This window comes from Lissotriton helveticus, chromosome 3_1 (assembly GCF_964261635.1).
Source record: "Lissotriton helveticus chromosome 3_1, aLisHel1.1, whole genome shotgun sequence".
In the NCBI taxonomy this organism is placed as follows: Eukaryota; Metazoa; Chordata; class Amphibia; order Caudata; family Salamandridae; genus Lissotriton; species Lissotriton helveticus.
Genome location: NC_136061.1, coordinates 37,110,947 through 37,130,086, shown reverse-complemented (window position 1 = coordinate 37,130,086; position 19,140 = coordinate 37,110,947). Strand labels below are relative to the sequence as shown.

General features: G+C 46.7%; 1 protein-coding gene across 3 annotated transcripts in view; it reads left to right on the top strand.

Moving 5' to 3' along the window:
- LOC144824386 (rac GTPase-activating protein 1-like) overlaps nt 1–19,140 on the top strand; it is a 247,063-nt gene that overhangs the window by 87,422 nt on the left and 140,501 nt on the right. For 2 of the 3 annotated variants that reach the window (XM_078683498.1, XM_078683496.1), the window contains exons 5-6: nt 1,271–1,337; nt 3,590–3,643. In XM_078683498.1, the coding sequence (XP_078539624.1) occupies nt 1,271–1,337; nt 3,590–3,643 (121 nt within the window). The remainder of the gene's footprint in view (nt 1–1,270; nt 1,338–3,589; nt 3,644–19,140) is intronic. The other variant, XM_078683497.1, reaches the window with a different exon arrangement.

Below are 19,140 nucleotides of genomic sequence, written 5' to 3'. Positions count from 1 at the left end.
TCAATCATGGAGCATGGCGGGAGCTCTACGTGGTTACGTACGTTCCATTATTGAATGAATTTGCATCAAATTACAAAAAACACCACCTGTGGACCAAGATCTAGCTTCCTGCCAAATTTGGTGTAATTCTGTTTAGCAGTTTTTGCTGTGCCCTTCCTAAAGGAGTCTATGAAAAATGCATGGGAATTCTACATTTCAGGACCCCCTTTCTTCTCGGCCCCTGCAGGACGGATTAACCCGAAACTTTCTGTGCACAAACTAGGCAAAAAAAGAGCCCTTTTTTGGAAAGCACTATGGGGATTCATCGAACGATGCCAAACTTATTAGCAACACAAATAATTAATTTCTTATGGAAACGTTGACCTAAGTATAACTAGCCAGTGATGACTAGGTTATTTTTCTGTTCTATCTATCTATCTATCTATCTATCTATCTATCTATCTATCTATCTATCTATCTATCTTTTTCCTCTGGCAGAAACCATGGTTAAAGCAGCATTGTAGCTAGGTTTTGTAATAATATGAAACTAACATTTAAAAACAAACAAAACACTGAAATTCTCTAGTTCTACTTTACTGACCTAACTATATCTTGTGCCCCCACCATGCACTGCTTACGACTTCACATATTGCATCACTCATGACATGTTAAATTACATCACTGATCAAATCTGAAATGACATCATTAATGACGGAGCCATCGCCAGTGGGCGGAGTGAACCTGGAGCTTTCTTCCGATGTCCAGAGGGCAAAGACCTTTAACTGCCCACATTCATGACAGACGTGGCCCTTCAGCAGTCACTCAGTTCAGTTATTCATGCATTTCTATAGTGCCAAAGAACCATGATGCAGCTAGACCTTCTTCTCTTACCGAGCGGCACCTCAAAACAGGAAAGCTAGTCTCCTCTGACGTCATCCTTCTAAACCCCCCCCTTTAATCTAGCTTCAACAGAGGAGACTAGCTTACCTCTTTTGAGGTGCGTCTGTTGAAGCTAGATTAGGAGGGTGTTTTAGAAGGATGACGTCAGAGGAGACTAGCTCTTTTGTTTTTTAGGCGTGTCTGTTGACGGTGGATTATAGGGGTGTCTGAGCCTGGCCTCTGAGGGGTGTCTGGGAAGGATGATTCTAGATATGAGTTCTTGGTAAGAGTATAGTAATTGAAGCCATGCAAAGGCAGACTCCGGGAGAGACATCAACCCTTTTTCCTAATGTTGTCCCTTTTTCCCCCCTCCTGTTCCTGTTGATCGATTGGGGATGGCGGGCGAGTCCAGCAGCAGCAGCAACATCTCCACCCTTTCGACCTCAGGCGTCAGCTATGACAAGACGGAGGACTTCATGGTAAGGCACCACCTTCCACCTGTCTTGTCCCCTAAAGCCAGCCAGTGTTCTGGCCTCCTGTGAAGGCGAGCGCCTAGTGATGCATCAGTCGTGCACTATGGGCCCGATTCACAGAACGAACTTAAGGTAAAATCGTAAACTTACTACCATTTTACTCGTTTTGGTATTCACAGAAGGCACTTACTCCTTTTGGTATTTACAGAAGTTAGTAGTCCTAACTTTAGGACTCCTAAATGTCTTCTCTGAATAGCGAAAGTCTTAATGTTAGGATTTTTCTCAGTTTAGGAGTAGTAAAGTTAGGACTCCTAACTTTAGGACTCCTAAATGCCTTCTGTGAATACCGAAAGTCTTAATGTTAGGATTGTTCTGCGTTTAGTAACTTTACTACTCCTAAACTGAGAAAAATCTTAACTTTAATACTTTCGGTATTCATAGAAGACATTTAGGAGTCCTAAAGTTAGGACTCCTAACTTCTGTGCATGCCAAAACAAGTAAGTGCCTTCTGTGAATACCAAAATGGTAGTAAGTTTAGTATTTTGTCTTAAAATAGTTCTGTGAATCGGGCCATAAATGTCTTTTCTTATTTCTGAATGATAACAAAGTTTGGGTCTTGTAGACTTCCTTGCCTGAAGCCCCACAGGTTGGTGATTCATGAGTGTTTTCGCGGGCAAGATCAACAGATGACTCCATGTCACCAAAGATTCTGTGCACTATTCCTGGATTTTCGTTTAACATCCTAATACGTTCTGAGAGCTGTTGTCCTGGCTTGCTTCAGTTTATGGAATTGAACTGTAACACATAAAATCTATAATTTCCCTCAGAGATGTGGAGTCATCTGGTTACTGACGTCATGGGGCTGCAAGACCACAGCCCTGAGACTGCTTTGTTTCAATCTAGAGGGCCATCATCTGAGATGCTGGGGCGGTTGTTCCAGAATCTCTGTGTGCTTGCAAAACTGATTTCCTGCTATGTTCCTTTCAGGTATGAAGCCTTCCAAAGGCAGTGTGGTGCATTGTGGGAAGATTGCTTTGCACATGGTTGGTCCCTGTCTATACTGGCAAGGACAAGTGAAATTGCCAGTGGCTCCGTTTAAATCGAGGGGTTCTACCCATCACTCTCTGCCCTGTCCAGTGAGTGTCCCCAAGTGTTGTAGTTGTGCCTCAGAATGAGTTACGAGCTCTCTGTGCCACAGGGGGCCGAGCAGCGTCTCACTAGTGGGACCAAATATGGCGGAAAGCATGATGTAAATATAAGTCACAGCTGATGACTGCCAGATCTGTGGGTGAGGTCTCCGGCACCTGGGAACCGTAGATTACTAAGGAGTGTCTGACTTGGAGATAATGTCCCACCGCTGTCGCCAGATGTTATATTCCCGCTGGAATTACCGGCACAGCCCAATACTTAGGTCGGCTCTAAAGGGACTTTGAGGAAAGTCCATCCTCACCAGATGAGTTGTGCTTCATTTTCACTGTCTCACTGCCTAGTGTGTTGGGACACAATGTTAGTTAATATGTCATTGTGTGGAATGACATGCGAAGCAGCAATCGCTACTGGAATAGGGAAGAAGAAGGAATTTAGAATGAGGGGAAGAATGTGGGATTTACAGTTAACTGGGAGGTGGAGGCAGAGGGGCAGTTGCAGTGTCCTGCTGTTGATGGAATCAAGTTTGTTGAAGATACCAGAGTTCATATCTTAATATTGGCGACGAGGACGGGATCCGAACCCACGCGTGTAAAGCTTGTAGGTTATTTGGGCAGTAGCATTGTCGAGGTTGAAGCACCTTCTCGGAGAGAGAATAGGAAGGGAGCTGTTACCTCACTAGTGCGGATGACCCACTGTGCCCAGTAGAGTGCGGCGCAGACCGAGAAGGAGCTCGTACGTAGGTTTCTGCACACAATGTTGATGTCTTTTCAATCCACCTTGCTGTGCCACATGTGGACTTGGCTCCCAGCCAGCTTGTGTTTCTTGGGACATAAAGAATAGGTGTTTCCTGGGCCGGCAGATCAGAGGCACATAGGGTTCTTCTGAAACCTGGCAGACACTGAGACCAGCAAGTGTTGCCCACTAATGTACAGTTTAGTGCCAACTAGATCCAGACAGAGGTGTGCCACCCAAGGGAGGCTCATAGTACACCTAGTGGGGAATCATGGGTTGTAACAGTGGAGCTAGTGGGGTTGACTGGTTTGCAGGCTCTTTACTGCTGCTACGCTTAATTCTATTTAGCTAACATCTGTTCCTTGATTTATGTACAGGATCAGGAGGTGTCGGAGGAGAAGCCGGAGAGAGTGAAGCCCAGAGAGAAGAGGGTAAGATGCAATTGATACTCATTGCATTAACGATGGGTTGTCGATGCACCTGCAAAAGGGTCCTTATTGAAGTACATGGCCTGGCATGAGTCTGAGTCCTTGGATAGATCATTAATGACCTGGCCTGAGTGATCATGTACTGAGCAGTACCCTGTATGAATCTTCAGCCTGAGTGCTCTACTGCCATCCAGGTGAATGCCAGACCTGAAGCAAAGGTAATCTTGACTGCCTCTAGGAGGCAGTTACTGCTGGCTATGGTGCTGCAGTGGCTTTGTGTGCATCTGAGCTTGATGCATGTAGATGACTGTTACAAAAAGCCTCGGTGGGCGGCGCTGAGATGAGGAGTAAATGTTGGTGTTAATAATGTAGTATGGAACCAAAGAAGTGCAAAGTAACCAACTCCATCCTGTTAATGGCTTACTCTGAAGAAGATGAGCAACATTTCTTCCTGCCCAGTAATATTATGAATAATGCAACTTATCCCGCATCCTCTCCTGGTGCTTGTAGTAAGGCCAGAGTATCAACCAATTCTGTCTGTCTGTTGGTGAGCTGGGGCTACTGCACTCCAGGTGCTGGGGGCTGCTGGCAGGATGGGTGCTGGCAGGGCGGGTGCAAGGCTTGCTGAAGTAGAGGGACTGTTAGCTTACTAGGGAGCCACTTTCATCGATAAGAGGAGACTGGTTTATAAGACGAGACACAGATGTCCTTGAAAAGAGGCCGTGCAAGCATTTTTGACTTGATTAGTCGCATCAGTGAAGGATGGACAATGGCTCAAGAAATTGTTAATCTGGGTAGTCAAATGGAGATGACACAGGTTGTTGGTCTGCATTTTCTGGGGGTGGTTCTGGGGTTGTAGAGATAAGGGGGTGCTGAGAATGTTGATGCAAGGAGGGATTTCAAGTTGCATCACCCTTTGTTTGGCATGTTGATTGTATTTGTCTGACTCTTGGTGCCCATTCAATGCAGTCTCAGAATTTCTGATTGAGCTGAGGCCTGGTGGTCTGATGTCATTGAGGTTAGTCAGGGAAGTTCTTACTTCCCCACATCTTGTTCAGTAATGGGTTGCACTGGTAATAGGGAAGAATACAATGTATTTGACAGTCCTGGATCTCTGCAGTGTGCTACATCTACTGGTGTGTGTACTGAAGTACTTTGACGTTGTGCTTATTCTGCAGAGGTGAACAGTTGTGCATTGCTTGCATCAAATGTCTGCTGTATTGTGTGGTGTATTTTTCTAATTTGAAAGCTTCAATGCAAGTAAGCATGGGGTTATGGATGAGAATTAGCCCCTGGTTTGTTGATGGATGGATGGAGTTTCATCGAGTGTTGACTGGTGGATGCGTGGGAATGTAGCTGGGACAAAGGGGTTTTGATGAGAATTAGCCCCTGGGTTGTTGATGGGTGGGGTGAAGGTACATTGAGTGTAGACTGGTGGGAGCGTGGGGTTGTGGATGGGAATAAGCCTTTGTGTTGTTGATGGGTGGAGGTTCATTGAGTGTAGACTGGTGGAAGCGGGGGTTGTGGATGGATGAAAGTACTTCGATGAGAATTAGCCCCTGGGTTGTTGATGGGTGGGGTGGAGGTTCATTGAGTGTAGACTGGTGGAAGCGGGGGTTGTGGATGGATGAAAGTACTTCGATGAGAATTAGCCCCTGGGTTGTTGATGGGTGGGGTGGAGGTTCATTGAGTGTAGACTGGTGGAAGCGGGGGTTGTGGATGGATGAAAGTACTTCGATGAGAATTAGCCCCTGGGTTGTTGATGGGTGGGGTGGAGGTTCATTGAGTGTAGACTGGTGGAAGCGGGGGTTGTGGATGGATGAAAGTACTTCGATGAGAATTAGCCCCTGGGTTGTTGATGGGTGGGGTGAAGGTACATTGAGTGTAGACTGGTGGGAGCGTGGGGCTGTGGATGGGAATAAGCCTTTGTGTTGTTGATGGGTGGAGGTTCATTGAGTGTAGACTGGTGGAAGCGGGGGTTGGGGATGGATGAAAGTACTTCGATGAGAATTAGCCCCTGGGTTGTTGATGGGGGAGGTTCATTCAGTCTTGACTGCTGGAGGCGTGGGCCTGTGGATGGGAGTAAGACCTTCGGTTGATGATGGTTGAAGGTTCATTGAGTGTAGACTTGAGGAGCTGTAGGGATGTCAATTGAGGGAGGAGTTCTAGATTGGGGTAGGCTTTCTAGCTGTCATCAGTGGGAGTGCAAGAGTTGTACATTGAGATATATGGGAGATCTTGAAGGGACAACGTACCAAGTTATTTTACTGGGAGTAGGTGTTCAGGGTGTTGCTGGGTAGGGCTTTAGTGGTTGCATGCTGGGGGGTTCTTTGGTGATGGGTGGTTTGATGATTACAAGCGGAAGTTGGTGTGGCGAGGAAGCAAATGGTGTCAACGGTGGGCATAGGAGGACACGTAGGTATGGTGATGGGGTGAATTGCATTGGGTCGGGGAAACTTTTGCAATGCGATGGATGGATATTCATGCGTTGTACTTTGGCAGAGATGTGGTAATGGTCATGTGACTACGTGCAGGGGGTCCTGATGGGCGTTGGCCCTCAGGCAGTTTAAGAGTCGAACTTTAGGGCTGTACATTGGAAGAGGCGTTGAGATTTTTGAGTCGCGTATGCTATCGGGTTGGAGGCATGTGTTACCTGGTTGTAGATGGATGAGGGGTGGTTTGAGATACACTGGAGTACGGGGCTGGTAATGGGAGGAGGGGCTTTAAAAAGCGATGCATCATTGGGATGTTATGGGTCGGATTTTATGGGTTGTCCTTTTGAAGAGTCCTAGCGATGTTGGATAGGACCAACTTCTATCACCAGGGTGGGTGGTGGGTTCAGGCAGGACATGGTTAGCATTGTGGTAGCGTTGTGTAGAGTGATGTTGCAGGAAGTGATGTCACAGCCCTTGCACAGTACTTCCTCAACAGGCCAATTTTGCAATCAAAGCTGGGATGCAGGCTTTACTGTATGCAACATATACATGTGAACATTAGCTCTAATTTGGTGAGTGCATGACTACGATGCCTCGTTTTTAAAAACTGCTGTTTCCTGTCAAAATATTCTTGCCACATGATTACGATGTCGCGCTTTTAAAATTGTTGTTTGTTTATTTTAAACCTGATTCTGCTACTTTTGCACATTCCCTTGCTGGCTCCTACCTGCTAGAGGCTCGCCCCCCCCGCATCTAGCTAGTCTCGCCAGCGCCCCGGTCCACAACGGGGTTTCCCGTTTGTTGTGGAGGGCGCCGGCATACATTTGGAGTCCCTGCCCTCATTGGTCACAGAGGGTGGCGCGCTGCGTTGCACTCAGGCGCCACCTTATTTAGGCTCCATGTTTTGCACAGCGCTGGTTAGCTCTAATTTGGTGAGTGCATGACTACGATCCCCCGTCTTTAAAAACTGCTGTTTCCTGTAAAAAAAAAAGCAATTAGAGCTGACATGAACGCCATGAATCTTCGCCTAGACGAGACCAAACAAAGGATCAGCGATGTCGAAGATAAGACCTCAAACAGTGCCAAAACCATCCAACATCTCCAAGCTACTACCAGTGACCTCAGACGCCAAACTGCGGAATTGGAGGATCGCAACAGGAGGGGCAACGTGCGCATCTTTGGGGTACCTGAAAACGCAGAAAAAGATGCAGACTCATGTGTGGCATTCTTAGAGGCATGGATCCCAACAATCACTGGGATCAAATTCCATCATGGTCTAGAGCTAGATAGAGCCCACAGAGTTCCAACTTTTCCACAACGTACAACGAAGGGCCCCCGACCGCTTATTTGCAAGCCTCTCCGATACCAGCACACGGAAGCTATTCTACAATACGCCAGGAAGAATCAGCATATCTCCTGGGAGGGAAACCGTATTATATTCACTCAGGACTACTCCAAAGAAACAGTGGAAATACGAAAAGCCTTCCTATCTTTACGAGAGAAGCTACGTGCTAGAGACATCCAATTTTCATTTGCTGGCCCGGCAAAATTCAAGATTATCGACCAAGGGAGACCACGTTTCTTCTCCAACCCACGCGACTTGTCAAGCTATCTAGAGAGCTCACCTCAACAGGAAATGGATTTACCAGGAGGTCCATCCAATAAAAGGAAAACAAACATGCACGATAAAGGTAGTCAAGACTGAAGCTATTTTTGATTACCTACGTTCTACGCACTAACACCATGAATATCATACCAAGACATAGACTTCCAATCTGCCTGGTTCCTTGGCTGTCGTGTTAACGAAGAAACTCATGGTCCACATTATAGGCTCATTTTGAGCTCTGACTTCAATACATACATAGATGCCTTATGTGCCTTTTGTCTAATTTGCCAAATAATCTAATGTGTCTAATGTGTCTAATATACCTATGTGTCACATCACTAATGATGTCCGCCTTGCACAGTCCGTTGGAAAAGATTGTAGCACTTATACCGCCTTATTCCGACTAACTGGTTGGTTCAGAACATTAGCAATCTAAATAACAACCCACCAACTGTCCCACTAATTACATTCTCCTATGAGTAGAATCTATAACTTGACTGTTCGAACTACACAAGTAACCGCTTGTTTAGTGGAGCTAACACGTAGCTAGTAGCTCTATATCACAGGCTCGAAATCCAAAAGGAGCTGGAAGCTTTTTCCCACCTTCTTTTCCAAGTCATTGTAGTGGCCCTAGTATGATCACTCTGGTAGATTACATGGTTGACAATTGTTGAACAACTGTATGGAGTCGCTAGACTGAACCACCTACATAAAATATCAGGGGGAATATTAGTGCCCTTAAAAGAGAAAGGTTAATGATCTTAAAGTTTAATTGTTGATAAAGGTTTGTTGCATATCGAAACATATAAGTCAGTGTCTAGGTACAACCTCACTGTTTCAGTTATCTATGCACACTCCTGTGTGAGCGCAGACAATACTGCTGTCGCAGCTCTCAAGTTCGAGTTTCAGAGGGGGAGGGAGGGGAGGGAGGGGAGGGAGGGCAGATGGGATGGGAGTTGAGGGATGGGGGAAAGGGTGTGGGTTCGGGGGGGTGGGGGATAGGGGGGGTTTAAACTCGGATGTTTCAGTATTGCTTTTGCTGTGCTCTATTCGCTTCTTTCCTTACTCTTTTCTTCTTTTCTTCCTTACTATCCTTTCTCTACTGCCACCATGGACACTCTCCACACACGACTCGTTCCAGACGTATGTCGTTACCTGACGTAGCTCCTATTACACACGTCCTACCACCGGGGACAGAAATATATTGCGTAACTCAGAGGTCTCGGACTGATCCACCTAGCCTGAAAAAACAATCAACCGTTCCCAACCCTATGACATGCCTGCCCCTACACATATGTTTGCCCCTACACATATATCTTTTTAATCACTGTCATGACTCCAAATAAAAACTTAGCGGCTTCTCTGAATGTAGTCTCCCTAAACGTTAAGGGGCTTAATCACCCAGTCAAACGTAAAAAAATACTAGACTATCTAGCTAAAACCAAAGGCGATGTAATTCTCTTACAGGAGACCAAACTATCCCTGGAAGATGCGGAATTCTTTAAACAACACTGGACTTCCCATACGTTATGCTCTCCGGCTACGCATAAAAAAAGAGGGGTGATCACCCTTATCGCTAAAAAATCAAACCTAGCTTTGATCTCTCACACTACCGATGCTGAAGGCAGACTAAGTATCGCTCATCTACAAAGAGATGAGGACCATATACACGTGATGAACATATATGGACCAAATGCAGACCTCCCTGAATTCTGGGAACATGTTTCGAAAAAACTAGAGAACATCCCCCAAGAAGAACTCCTAGTGGTGGGAGGGGACCTGAACCTACCAATTGATCCACTACTAGACAGGCAATCTAAAAGTTCTTATCACCCCACACGATCTCATGAGGCATTGTTAAGATTATGCTCTAAGTTCCACCTACATGACTCATGGCGGCTACAGCACCCAGACGGTCGTGATTACACCTTCTACTCCTCACCACACAACTCCTACTCGAGAATAGATTATTTGTTGATCTCCAACCCATTCACACACCTAATTGTTGAAACAGATATAGGCCCTATTTTGGTGTCAGATCATTCCTGCATACAAATGAAACTAGCAGGGTCACACACACTTATCCCTCCGAAGCGGTGGCGCCTAAACGAAGAGATTTTGCTGGACCCTGAAAACAGGAGGACTATAGAACACGCCATACAAGAATACTTTGATATAAACTCTAACTCAGACTCGGATACCGCAATGATATGGGACGCCTTTAAAGCCACAATAAGAGGCACGTTGATAGGAATTAGGGCTCGAATGAACAAGATCACCAACTCTGACTTAGACTCCCTAGAAAAAGAAATCAGACAACAGGAGGCTTATCATACCTTAAACTTAAATGATAAGGCAACTATTGACCGCTTGACGAATCTGAAGTATAAATATAATGCAATCCTGAGCAAAAGGGCAGGAGTATGGATTAACAAATTCAAGGCGCAAAAACTCTGCGAGAGTAACAAAGCAGGGAAACTCCTGGCATCCTATCTCAAACACAAAAGGAAACCATTCCATGTCACCTGTATTAAAGATCAGACCAACACCACCTTCACCAAACAGAAAGATATCCTACGCACCTTCCAATCTTTTTATGAGGACTTATACAAAAACAAGAATAAATTCAACTTAGATGATTGTTGTACTTATTTAAAATCAATGCACCTACCCCGTATTTCTGAGACTAATAAAGCTAAATTAGGGGCCCCACTCACAATTAAAGAAATCTCGGACGCGGTCAGATCATTAAAGAACAACAAGGCTCCAGGGCCTGACGGCTTTACAGCTATGTTCTATAAGACCTTTGAAGACCTACTCAATCCCTCACTGCTCAGCCTGTTTCAATCCTTCTCACAAAACAATAGAATCACCCCCTCGATGAACGAGGCCACAATCATAGTGATACCAAAGGACGGAAAGGACCCACTACTTCCAAAGAACTACAGACCGATCTCCCTCATAAACTTAGATTGTAAGATTTACGCGAAAATATTGGCCAACAGGTTAAATTCCATCCTACCAACTATAATTAATAGATCCCAAGTGGGGTTTCTAAAACACCGACTATCCAATGACAACACAAGGCTTCTTTGCCACGTGCTAGAGAAATCAAAAATCTCAGATGCCCCCGTAGTTGCAATTACTCTTGACGCGGAGAAGGCGTTCGACAGGGTGTCGTGGCCATTCCTGCGCCAATGTATGCATACATTTAACCTGGGAGACACGTACATTGACATGGTCATGGCACTATATGCCTGCCCTTCCGCTAGAATTGCCATAAATAGCTCACTCTCAGAACCTTTCCAACTAGAGCAAGGGACCAGACAGGGGTGCCCCTTGTCACCTGCCCTTTTCCTCCTAGCGTTAGAACCACTCCTTCGCGACATACAGCAAAACAACAGAATTAGCGGGATTACGTTTGGGGACAGGAGAGTTAAGCTTGCTGCCTATGCTGACGACATCCTGGTGGTTACTGAGCAGCCAGAAGTATCAATAGCGGCCCTAATGGAATCAATCGTATCCTACTCAGCACATTCGGGCTATAAATTAAATCGCGATAAATCGGAGGTCAAACCTCTTAACATCATCACCAACAAAGAGGTGTTAGGCGACTCAGGATTAGTTTGGCAAAATAATTACATCAAATATTTGGGTATAGAGTTTGGCAGCTCCACTATAGAGACCCTCCAACACAATGAGAACCGGACACTTGAAAAAATAAAAAAACAACTAGAAGGATGGTCTCCCCGTTTCATCACTTGGTGGGACAGGATTGAGACCATCAAAATGATGATTACACCACTGGTAAATTACCTAGTCACCATGCTCCCTCTGATACTGTCCCAAGAATTCCTCAACAAATTAGACAAGACCCTTACCAACTTTCTCTGGAAAGGAAAAAAAGCTCGCATCAGCCTTCAGAAACTTAGACTGGATAAGTCCATAGGTGGAGTCAATCTTCCTGACTTTAAGAGATACCAAATTGCTTTCTTGGCTAAACAAGGCACCTACTGGCTGTCCCCTCCCGCAGATTATTCACCTGTGTGGTTAGACATAGAAACTGCCCTACTGGGGGACATCCACCCCATCTCGATCATGTCAATGAGAACAAATCAAATCCCTTGCTCAAAATCCATACTCATTAACACTAAACTAGCCCTACTTAAAATTGACAAATTACTAGACATATCGATAAGAAGATCTAGATGGGAATCAATCTGGAAAAACCCTAACATCACATATAAAGGCATACAGCTGAACAACCACACTTGGATTAAATATGGCATCTTCTTCCCCCACCAATTCTACGAGGGCACCTACCCGTTACCCTTCACAGCACTCCAAGCAAAATTTGGTATTGATGCTGCCGAATTTTATACATTCCTAAACATTAAAACAGCCATTACGAAAGCGGGATTATCCCCCACGCCTCCAGCCCTTCCACCGTTCTTATCCAATCTAAATAAGCTAGGCCACCAGGTCTCCAGACTATACAAATTGTTAAACCCCCAATCCTCCAGATTAAATGAAAAATCTACACAATTTTGGTCCTCTCTCGCCTCTTTCCCCATCTCTGAGTCGGAGTGGTCAGCGACGTGGAAATCCTGTATGAGCCATAAAATAAGCCCTACGTTGTCACAAACCAAGTTCTGGCTCATGCACAGGGTCTTCTGGACGCCCGCTCGCCTCTATGCCCACAAAATCAGCCCCGACGCATTCTGCTGGAATTGCAAACGGGCTGAAGGAGATCTAGACCATCTTGTCCTTCAATGTGACTGCGTCTCATTCTATTGGGACAGAATATTTAACTTCATCCACAACCTGTTCAACATCAAGCCCCTCAAAGAACTCCCCTACCTTGTTTTTGGCTTCGTTAAGGAACCCCAACTCCATGAACCAGACAGAGCCCTACTAGATCTCCTACTCATGGCGGCTGTTAAGGTTGTCCTAAATAATTGGAAGGACACCAAAAAGGCAAGTTATTCTTGCTGGTTAAACTGGGTGATTAACCTCAGAGGAGCAGACAACATCACTCTCCAAACCACACCATGGCGACCCGCACGAGGAAAAATGTGGGACGTACTAGATAGCTACTTTGAAACCCATAAACCCCCATGATCTGCCACCACTCCTGACTTCCAGATCGCCACGGAGTCCATAGCAATAGCACAGAACACACACACCTCTAGATATACTGAAATGACCAGAACCGTGGTGCTCCATTGTGGCGCTCTTCTTCTTCTCTTTCTCTTGTTCCTTCCCTCTCATCATCTTCTACAACTCTATTCTTTCTCTCCTCTCTTCCTCTTTGATCTCCGACTCAATAAAGCTTCTTGAATATGCTGTGTTATCTGCAAGATCCATGGTCACATCTGAATGTAACAGAAACTACCGTGAACAATCCTTCTAAGGTGTGTCTGCCATAATTGTCCTTCTGACCCTACCCCTGTTCAGATGTACTCTCATCCGCACATGCAAAGTATTCAAGCTGCTGTACTGAAATATTCAATAAAAAATTTCTGAAATAAAAAAAAATATATATATATATATATATTCTTGCCACATGATTACGATGTCGCGCTTTTAAAATTGTTGTTTGTTTATTTTAAACCTGATTCTGCTACTTTTGCACATTCCCTTGCTGGCTCCTACCTGCTAGAGGCTCTCCCCCCCCCCCCGCATCTAGCTAGTCTCGCCAGCGCCCCGGTCCACAACGGGGTTTCCCGTTTGTTGTGGAGGGCGCCGGCATACATTTGGAGTCCCTGCCCTCATTGGTCACGGAGGGTGACGCGCTGCGTTGCACTCAGGCGCCACCTTATTTAGGCTCCATGTTTTGCACAGCGCTGGTTAGCTCTAATTTGGTGAGTGCATGACTACGATGCCCCGTCTTTAAAAACTGCTGTTTCCTGTCAAAAATCTACTAGCCACATGATTACGATGTCACGCTTTTAAAATTGTTGTTTGTTTATTTTAAACCTGATTCTGCTACTTTTGCACATTCGCTTGCTGGGTCCTACCTGCTAGAGGCTCTCCGCCCCCCCGCATCTCGCTAGTCTTGCCAGCGCCACGGTCCACCACGGGTTTTCCCGTTTGCTGTGGAGGGCGCCGGCATACATTTGGAGTCCCTGCCCTCATTGGTCAGAGGGTGGCGCGCTGCGTTGCACTCAGGCGCCACCTTATTTAGGCCCCATGTTCTCCGCGCGCAGCGGACGTGCGCCGAAGTCACGCCTAAGTCAAGCTTGTCTGCGCCCGTCCGCACTGAGTTCGCGCCAGGGGCCCGGGATGCTGGCTTCTCCACTATTCATCCCCAAGTAAGTGCCCTCTACTCTATGCAAGCCCTTTTGGCTCTAAAGCCCCTCAGAAAGCCCTGCCACCACACATTCTGCCCTGAAGCGCTCACAGGTGCACTTAGTTGCAGATGCAATTATAGTCGCCCTAGAACATCGAATACCCTGAAGATGCAGCCGATCACTGGGATGTCCAAGTCCCCCCGCCCCCAGGTTATTGAAGAAGGCTTTTTCTCATAACATTGCCTTTAAAGACTTTGTTTCATCAAGGAAACCCTCTTGGCTATTCATCACGGAAACCTGGGCGTCGGAATCCTCAGGTCCTGATCTCGTAGACTCAATCCCCGAAGGCTATGCTCTAACTAGGATGGACAGAATTGGGCGAAGAGGAGGAGGGTTAGGTATACTACACAAATGCTCCTCCATCTGTCGAACCGAATGCCTTTCAACTCCTTCAGACTTATTTCAGGCCATGTACTTCTCCATTAATTCTACTCCCTCAGTCTCCTTCTCCGGCCTCCTATTCTACATGCCTCCAGGTACCAGATCTGCCTTTAGTCAAGACTTGATGAAGGTATTAGAATCTTTTATTGATAGACCCAACATTTCCCTTTTAGGCGATTTTAATTTCCATCTGGAAAATGAGTTCCAGAGACACCTCTTCCCTGGTGGAAAACCCTAGGTTCATGCGGCCTGACTCAACTTGTGGATAGCCCCACTCATTTAGCGGGTCACACGCTGGATGGAGTTTTCTCCAATGATCCCAGACTGAAGGCAGGCACCCCAATCCCAGTTGCCTGGTCAGATCACTTGGCCGTCCCCCTAGAGTTTAAATTCCACCCTTCTGTCTCCTCCCTTTCGGACCCTAGGAGATGGGAACTTAGAAGTAATTTTATGGAGGTTAATAATGAGACACTTGCTCCATTTATGAACAGATTTAGGCCTTTCACATTGAGGGATACTAACTCCGCTGCTCTCGAATTTTCAAACACCATTTCGGGGGCCGTGGACATCCTGGCCCCTGCCAAACAGCACTACTCTGCTAGAAAGAGGCTGTCAGCACCCTGGTTTTCAGATAGGCTCAGGTTGCTAAGGCAGGGATGCAGAAAACAGGAGAGGCTCTGGCGGGCTCATCTTGATCCCAAGGAGAAAGTACAACATAAACATCTCCTTAAAGAATGCAAGCTGGCAATAATTGAGGAAAAGAGGGCTCATTTTGTTAACCTGACTGCCTCCCTGAACTCTTCCAGAGACCTGTTTAAGATTATAGACTCCCTCTCCGCCCCTCAGGCTGTGGACCCCATAGTGGAAACCCAGGAGCTCTGCGATAGAATCTCGATTTTCTTCCATACTAAAATTGCAGATATCTATAACGCCCTTGAATCCCTCAACCTAGAGCTGGGTTCTCCTTCCTCCCTTGCCCCTCCCACCGCCGGATGTCGAGCGAATGGACCCTGCGCTAGCCTCCTTAATTTCCCTCATTTTACCTTGGAGGAGATTAACCAGCTCCTTGACAACACCAAATCTGGCTCCCCTCTGGACCCCTGCCCACTTAAGGTCCTCAAGGCCTGTAGGGAAGTGGCTATTCCTCCCCTTTTAGAGGTGATGAATTTAGCATTTACGGAAGGAATCTTCCCTCTCTCATGGAAGATGGCAGTTGTCAAACCTCTCCTGAAGAAGGCCACTTTGGACCCTGGGGTTTTGAAAAACTTTCGACCTATTTCTTTGCTACTTGCACCTGCAAAAATATTTGAATCTCATCTTAACCATCACCTAAGCTCCTTCTTGGATGATTCTAGCTTGCTAGACTCATCACAACACGGCTTCCGAAGAGCCCACAGTACCGAATCTGCCCTCACTGTGGTCATTAATAACATCCGCTCGAAGGTCGATAAAGGCCATACCACTCTTCTGCTCTTGCTCGACCTTACAGCGGCCTTCGACACCCTGTCTCCCTCTGTCCTGGTCGCACGACTCTGGGAGATTGGAGTTGGAGGCCCAGCTCTGAACCTCTTGGCCTCTTTCCTTAATCAAAGAGAACAAAGGGTGAAGTTGGGCGAATTCCTCTCTCCCTCCAAACCTGTGCAGTGTGGGGTCCCCCAGGGATCTTCTTTAAGTCCCACACTCTTTAACATCTATGTGGCCCCACTTACCAGGGTAGTAAGATCTTTTGGGTTTGAGGTGCTGTCATATGCCGACGACACCCAAATTATGGTCTCCCTCACACAGTCTGTGAGTGACTCTGCCCTTAATTTCAGGAACTGCATGGAGGCAGTATCCCAATGGATGATCCAGAACTCCCTGAAGTTAAACGGAGAGAAGACAGAGGTCTTAATCTTCGGGGGCAACCAGGACATCTGGTCGAGCGACTGGTGGCCTCCGTCCCTTGGGGATTGTCCCCCTCCCTCGCAATCTGCCAGGAATCTGGGGGTACTGATAGATACCTCACTCTCCTTCGACCGTCAGGTTAGTAGGACTGTCTCCACTTTCTGTGGTATCATCAGGATCCTGAGAAAGATCGCTCACTATCTCTCCCCTGATGCCCGGAAGCAAGTCACTATGGCACTCGTCTCTTCGAGACTTCATTACTGCAATGCGCTCTATTTGGGTATTAATAAGAGCCTTATCCAGCGCCTGCAGATAGTGGAAAATGCGGCGGCCAAGATGGTCCCTAATCTTCCTAGACTTTCTTCAGCTTCTTTGGCCTGGAAGAACCGGCATTGGCTGCCTATATCCAGTCTAGGATCTCTTTTACGATCCTTTGTCTTGCTCATGGGGCTGTGTATGGCTCTGGCCCAGAGGGTATCAGGTCCCTCCTACACTCTTACTCCCCCAGCAGAGCTCTCTGCTCATCTAATAAAAATCTTCTTTCAGTTCCTAGATTTGGAAAAGCAAGGTGGGGAGGTAGAGCCTTCTCCACCCTGGTGCCCAAGCTCTGGAATTCCCTTCCCCTTGAATTGGCAGGACAACCCTCTCTTAAGAGGCTTACCCGTAATTGTGCACTAGGAGAATTTTAGGCTATATGACCTTATTGGCGCCTTGATGCACTTGGGCTAAGTTGCGCGGTAGAAGTCTCCATTCATTCATTCATACGCTGTACGTGTTCATATGGAAATCCAACAGCGGCAGCCCCTTGCCTTTGAATGCAAGCAGGGAATATGCGAGATAAGTGAGTCAACATGTAGAGCTCAGTCGTAATATTTCTCTACATGTAACTTACAAAAGTACATGCATGATGTGCAATTCGATGCACTTTAAGAACTGGAGATCCCACTTTAAATGCTGGGCGCTCCTAAAGTTAGCACTTATATTTCAAACTTATTACGTATCTATTCGGGGTGTAATATGAGGTCATAGTTGTTATTGATGATGTAATAAAACAAATCTGTCAAGAGGTTTGTGATAATGCGCTTGTTTTATCAGCGCCCTGAAGTGGCTCCTGGTGTCTAGCGCTTTACGAAGACAACAAACAGATGTACCCGCACAGAACCCAGAAAAGAACAAACATTTCTTTCACTTTGTTATAAATCACATGTATGGCTTCCACCTAGAAATAGGCAACTGAGCTTCGTAATGGTTTAAAGAGGCAGCCTTTATAAACAGAAATATTATATTTGGTAAATACATCCACATCGACTTTCCCAGAAGGCAAAATAAATGTTGTTTGGAGATTTTTTTTTAGCTGTGATAGTTTACTATTAGTTTGTTAGAGAACTAGTGTTGTTTAACCAGCTTCAAACCAGAGCATGCTCTAGCAAAGTCAGTAGGTTAGACTTGTGTGCCCTGCAGATTCAGGCCGCATGAACGTCAAACCTGCTTTTCTAAAGCTCAGGCAGATTTGTCTGAAAACTGATGCTGTAGAACCGGAAGTGACCCTCTTTCCGTAGCATCCATTTTCAGAGGCCTCTGCCGCTGTTCTCGAGAGGTCGAGGGTGCTCGTTGTGGAAGTGAAATAGTCCGTCATGCACTCCAATGATGGCGGAAGGACACAATCAAGCAGCGAATAGGAAGCAGTGAGACATAGAGCCATTATTGGCAACTTCCCCCACCCACAGTCTGAGCATGCGTGAATAAATAAATACACAAGACAACTTTTGTTCGGGGAAAATATTGCTGCAGGTTTATTCCATGCAAACATGCAAGATGGTGGGTTATCTCACGGGTGATCCAAGGGCAGGCAGCTGTACCAACCTATGGTGCCCCGCCCGCCTGATGAGCCAGCACTGTGGGTCACCCAGTCAGTGCTGGATCACGTGACCCGTTGGTCTCTTATTACTCACGCTCTTTTCAGGGCAGAGCGTAGCAGGGCCAACCCACAGTTGGTCAGGCCCCCAACCACCCGAAGGACTAACTGGGAGCCGTCACGGTTTTCCAGGAACCTGCCTGAGGCTTTTGGTCTTTGGCTCTGGCACCCCTACTGTGCCACGCAGAGGTACCCTTACTGTACCCGTCTGCCGCAGAGGTACCCTTACTGTACCCGTCTGCCGCAGAGGTACCCTTACTGTACCCGTCTGCCGCAGAGGTACCCTTACTGTACCCGTCTGCCGCAGAGGTACCCTTACTGTACCCGTCTGCCGCAGAGGTACCCTTACTGTACCAGTCTGCCGCAGAGGTACCCTTACTGTACCCGTCTGCTTCCAGATCACCCTGTAACTCCGCCACGGCTCTGGAGGCCGCCCCCGTCGCTGCCACAGCCTCTCCACCAAACCGCTCCTTTCTGACCTGCTTTCTAGGGCCTTCTGCACGTCCAGTTGAACGTGTCCATGCCCACCTGTGACAAATGCACCCCATGTTTGTCAACCTAACCTTAGGCGTACGCCTTGCTGGCCATGGTGACCACTGACCCCTTCTTTATAAAGTAGTCTTTAACATTAGCCTGAATCATCTCGTGTATGATGAAACGCAGACCTCTCTGGTCTGCGAACTTACGCCGTCAACTGTTCACTCTTATAGGGAAGTTCAACTGTCTCCTCTGACTTAGCTCCGTGCCACCTCTGCGGGGGATCATCTCAGACCACCAGAGCTCACATTGACCCATGTAGTTGCTGATCTCACCAAAACAGCCCATTTCTCACCTGTAACCTCTCATTTCCAGGCCTCCTGCAAATACATGGGAATAGATCTCTCCCTACTGTTGATGGATGAACCCCATCTGTATCACAGTAGCCC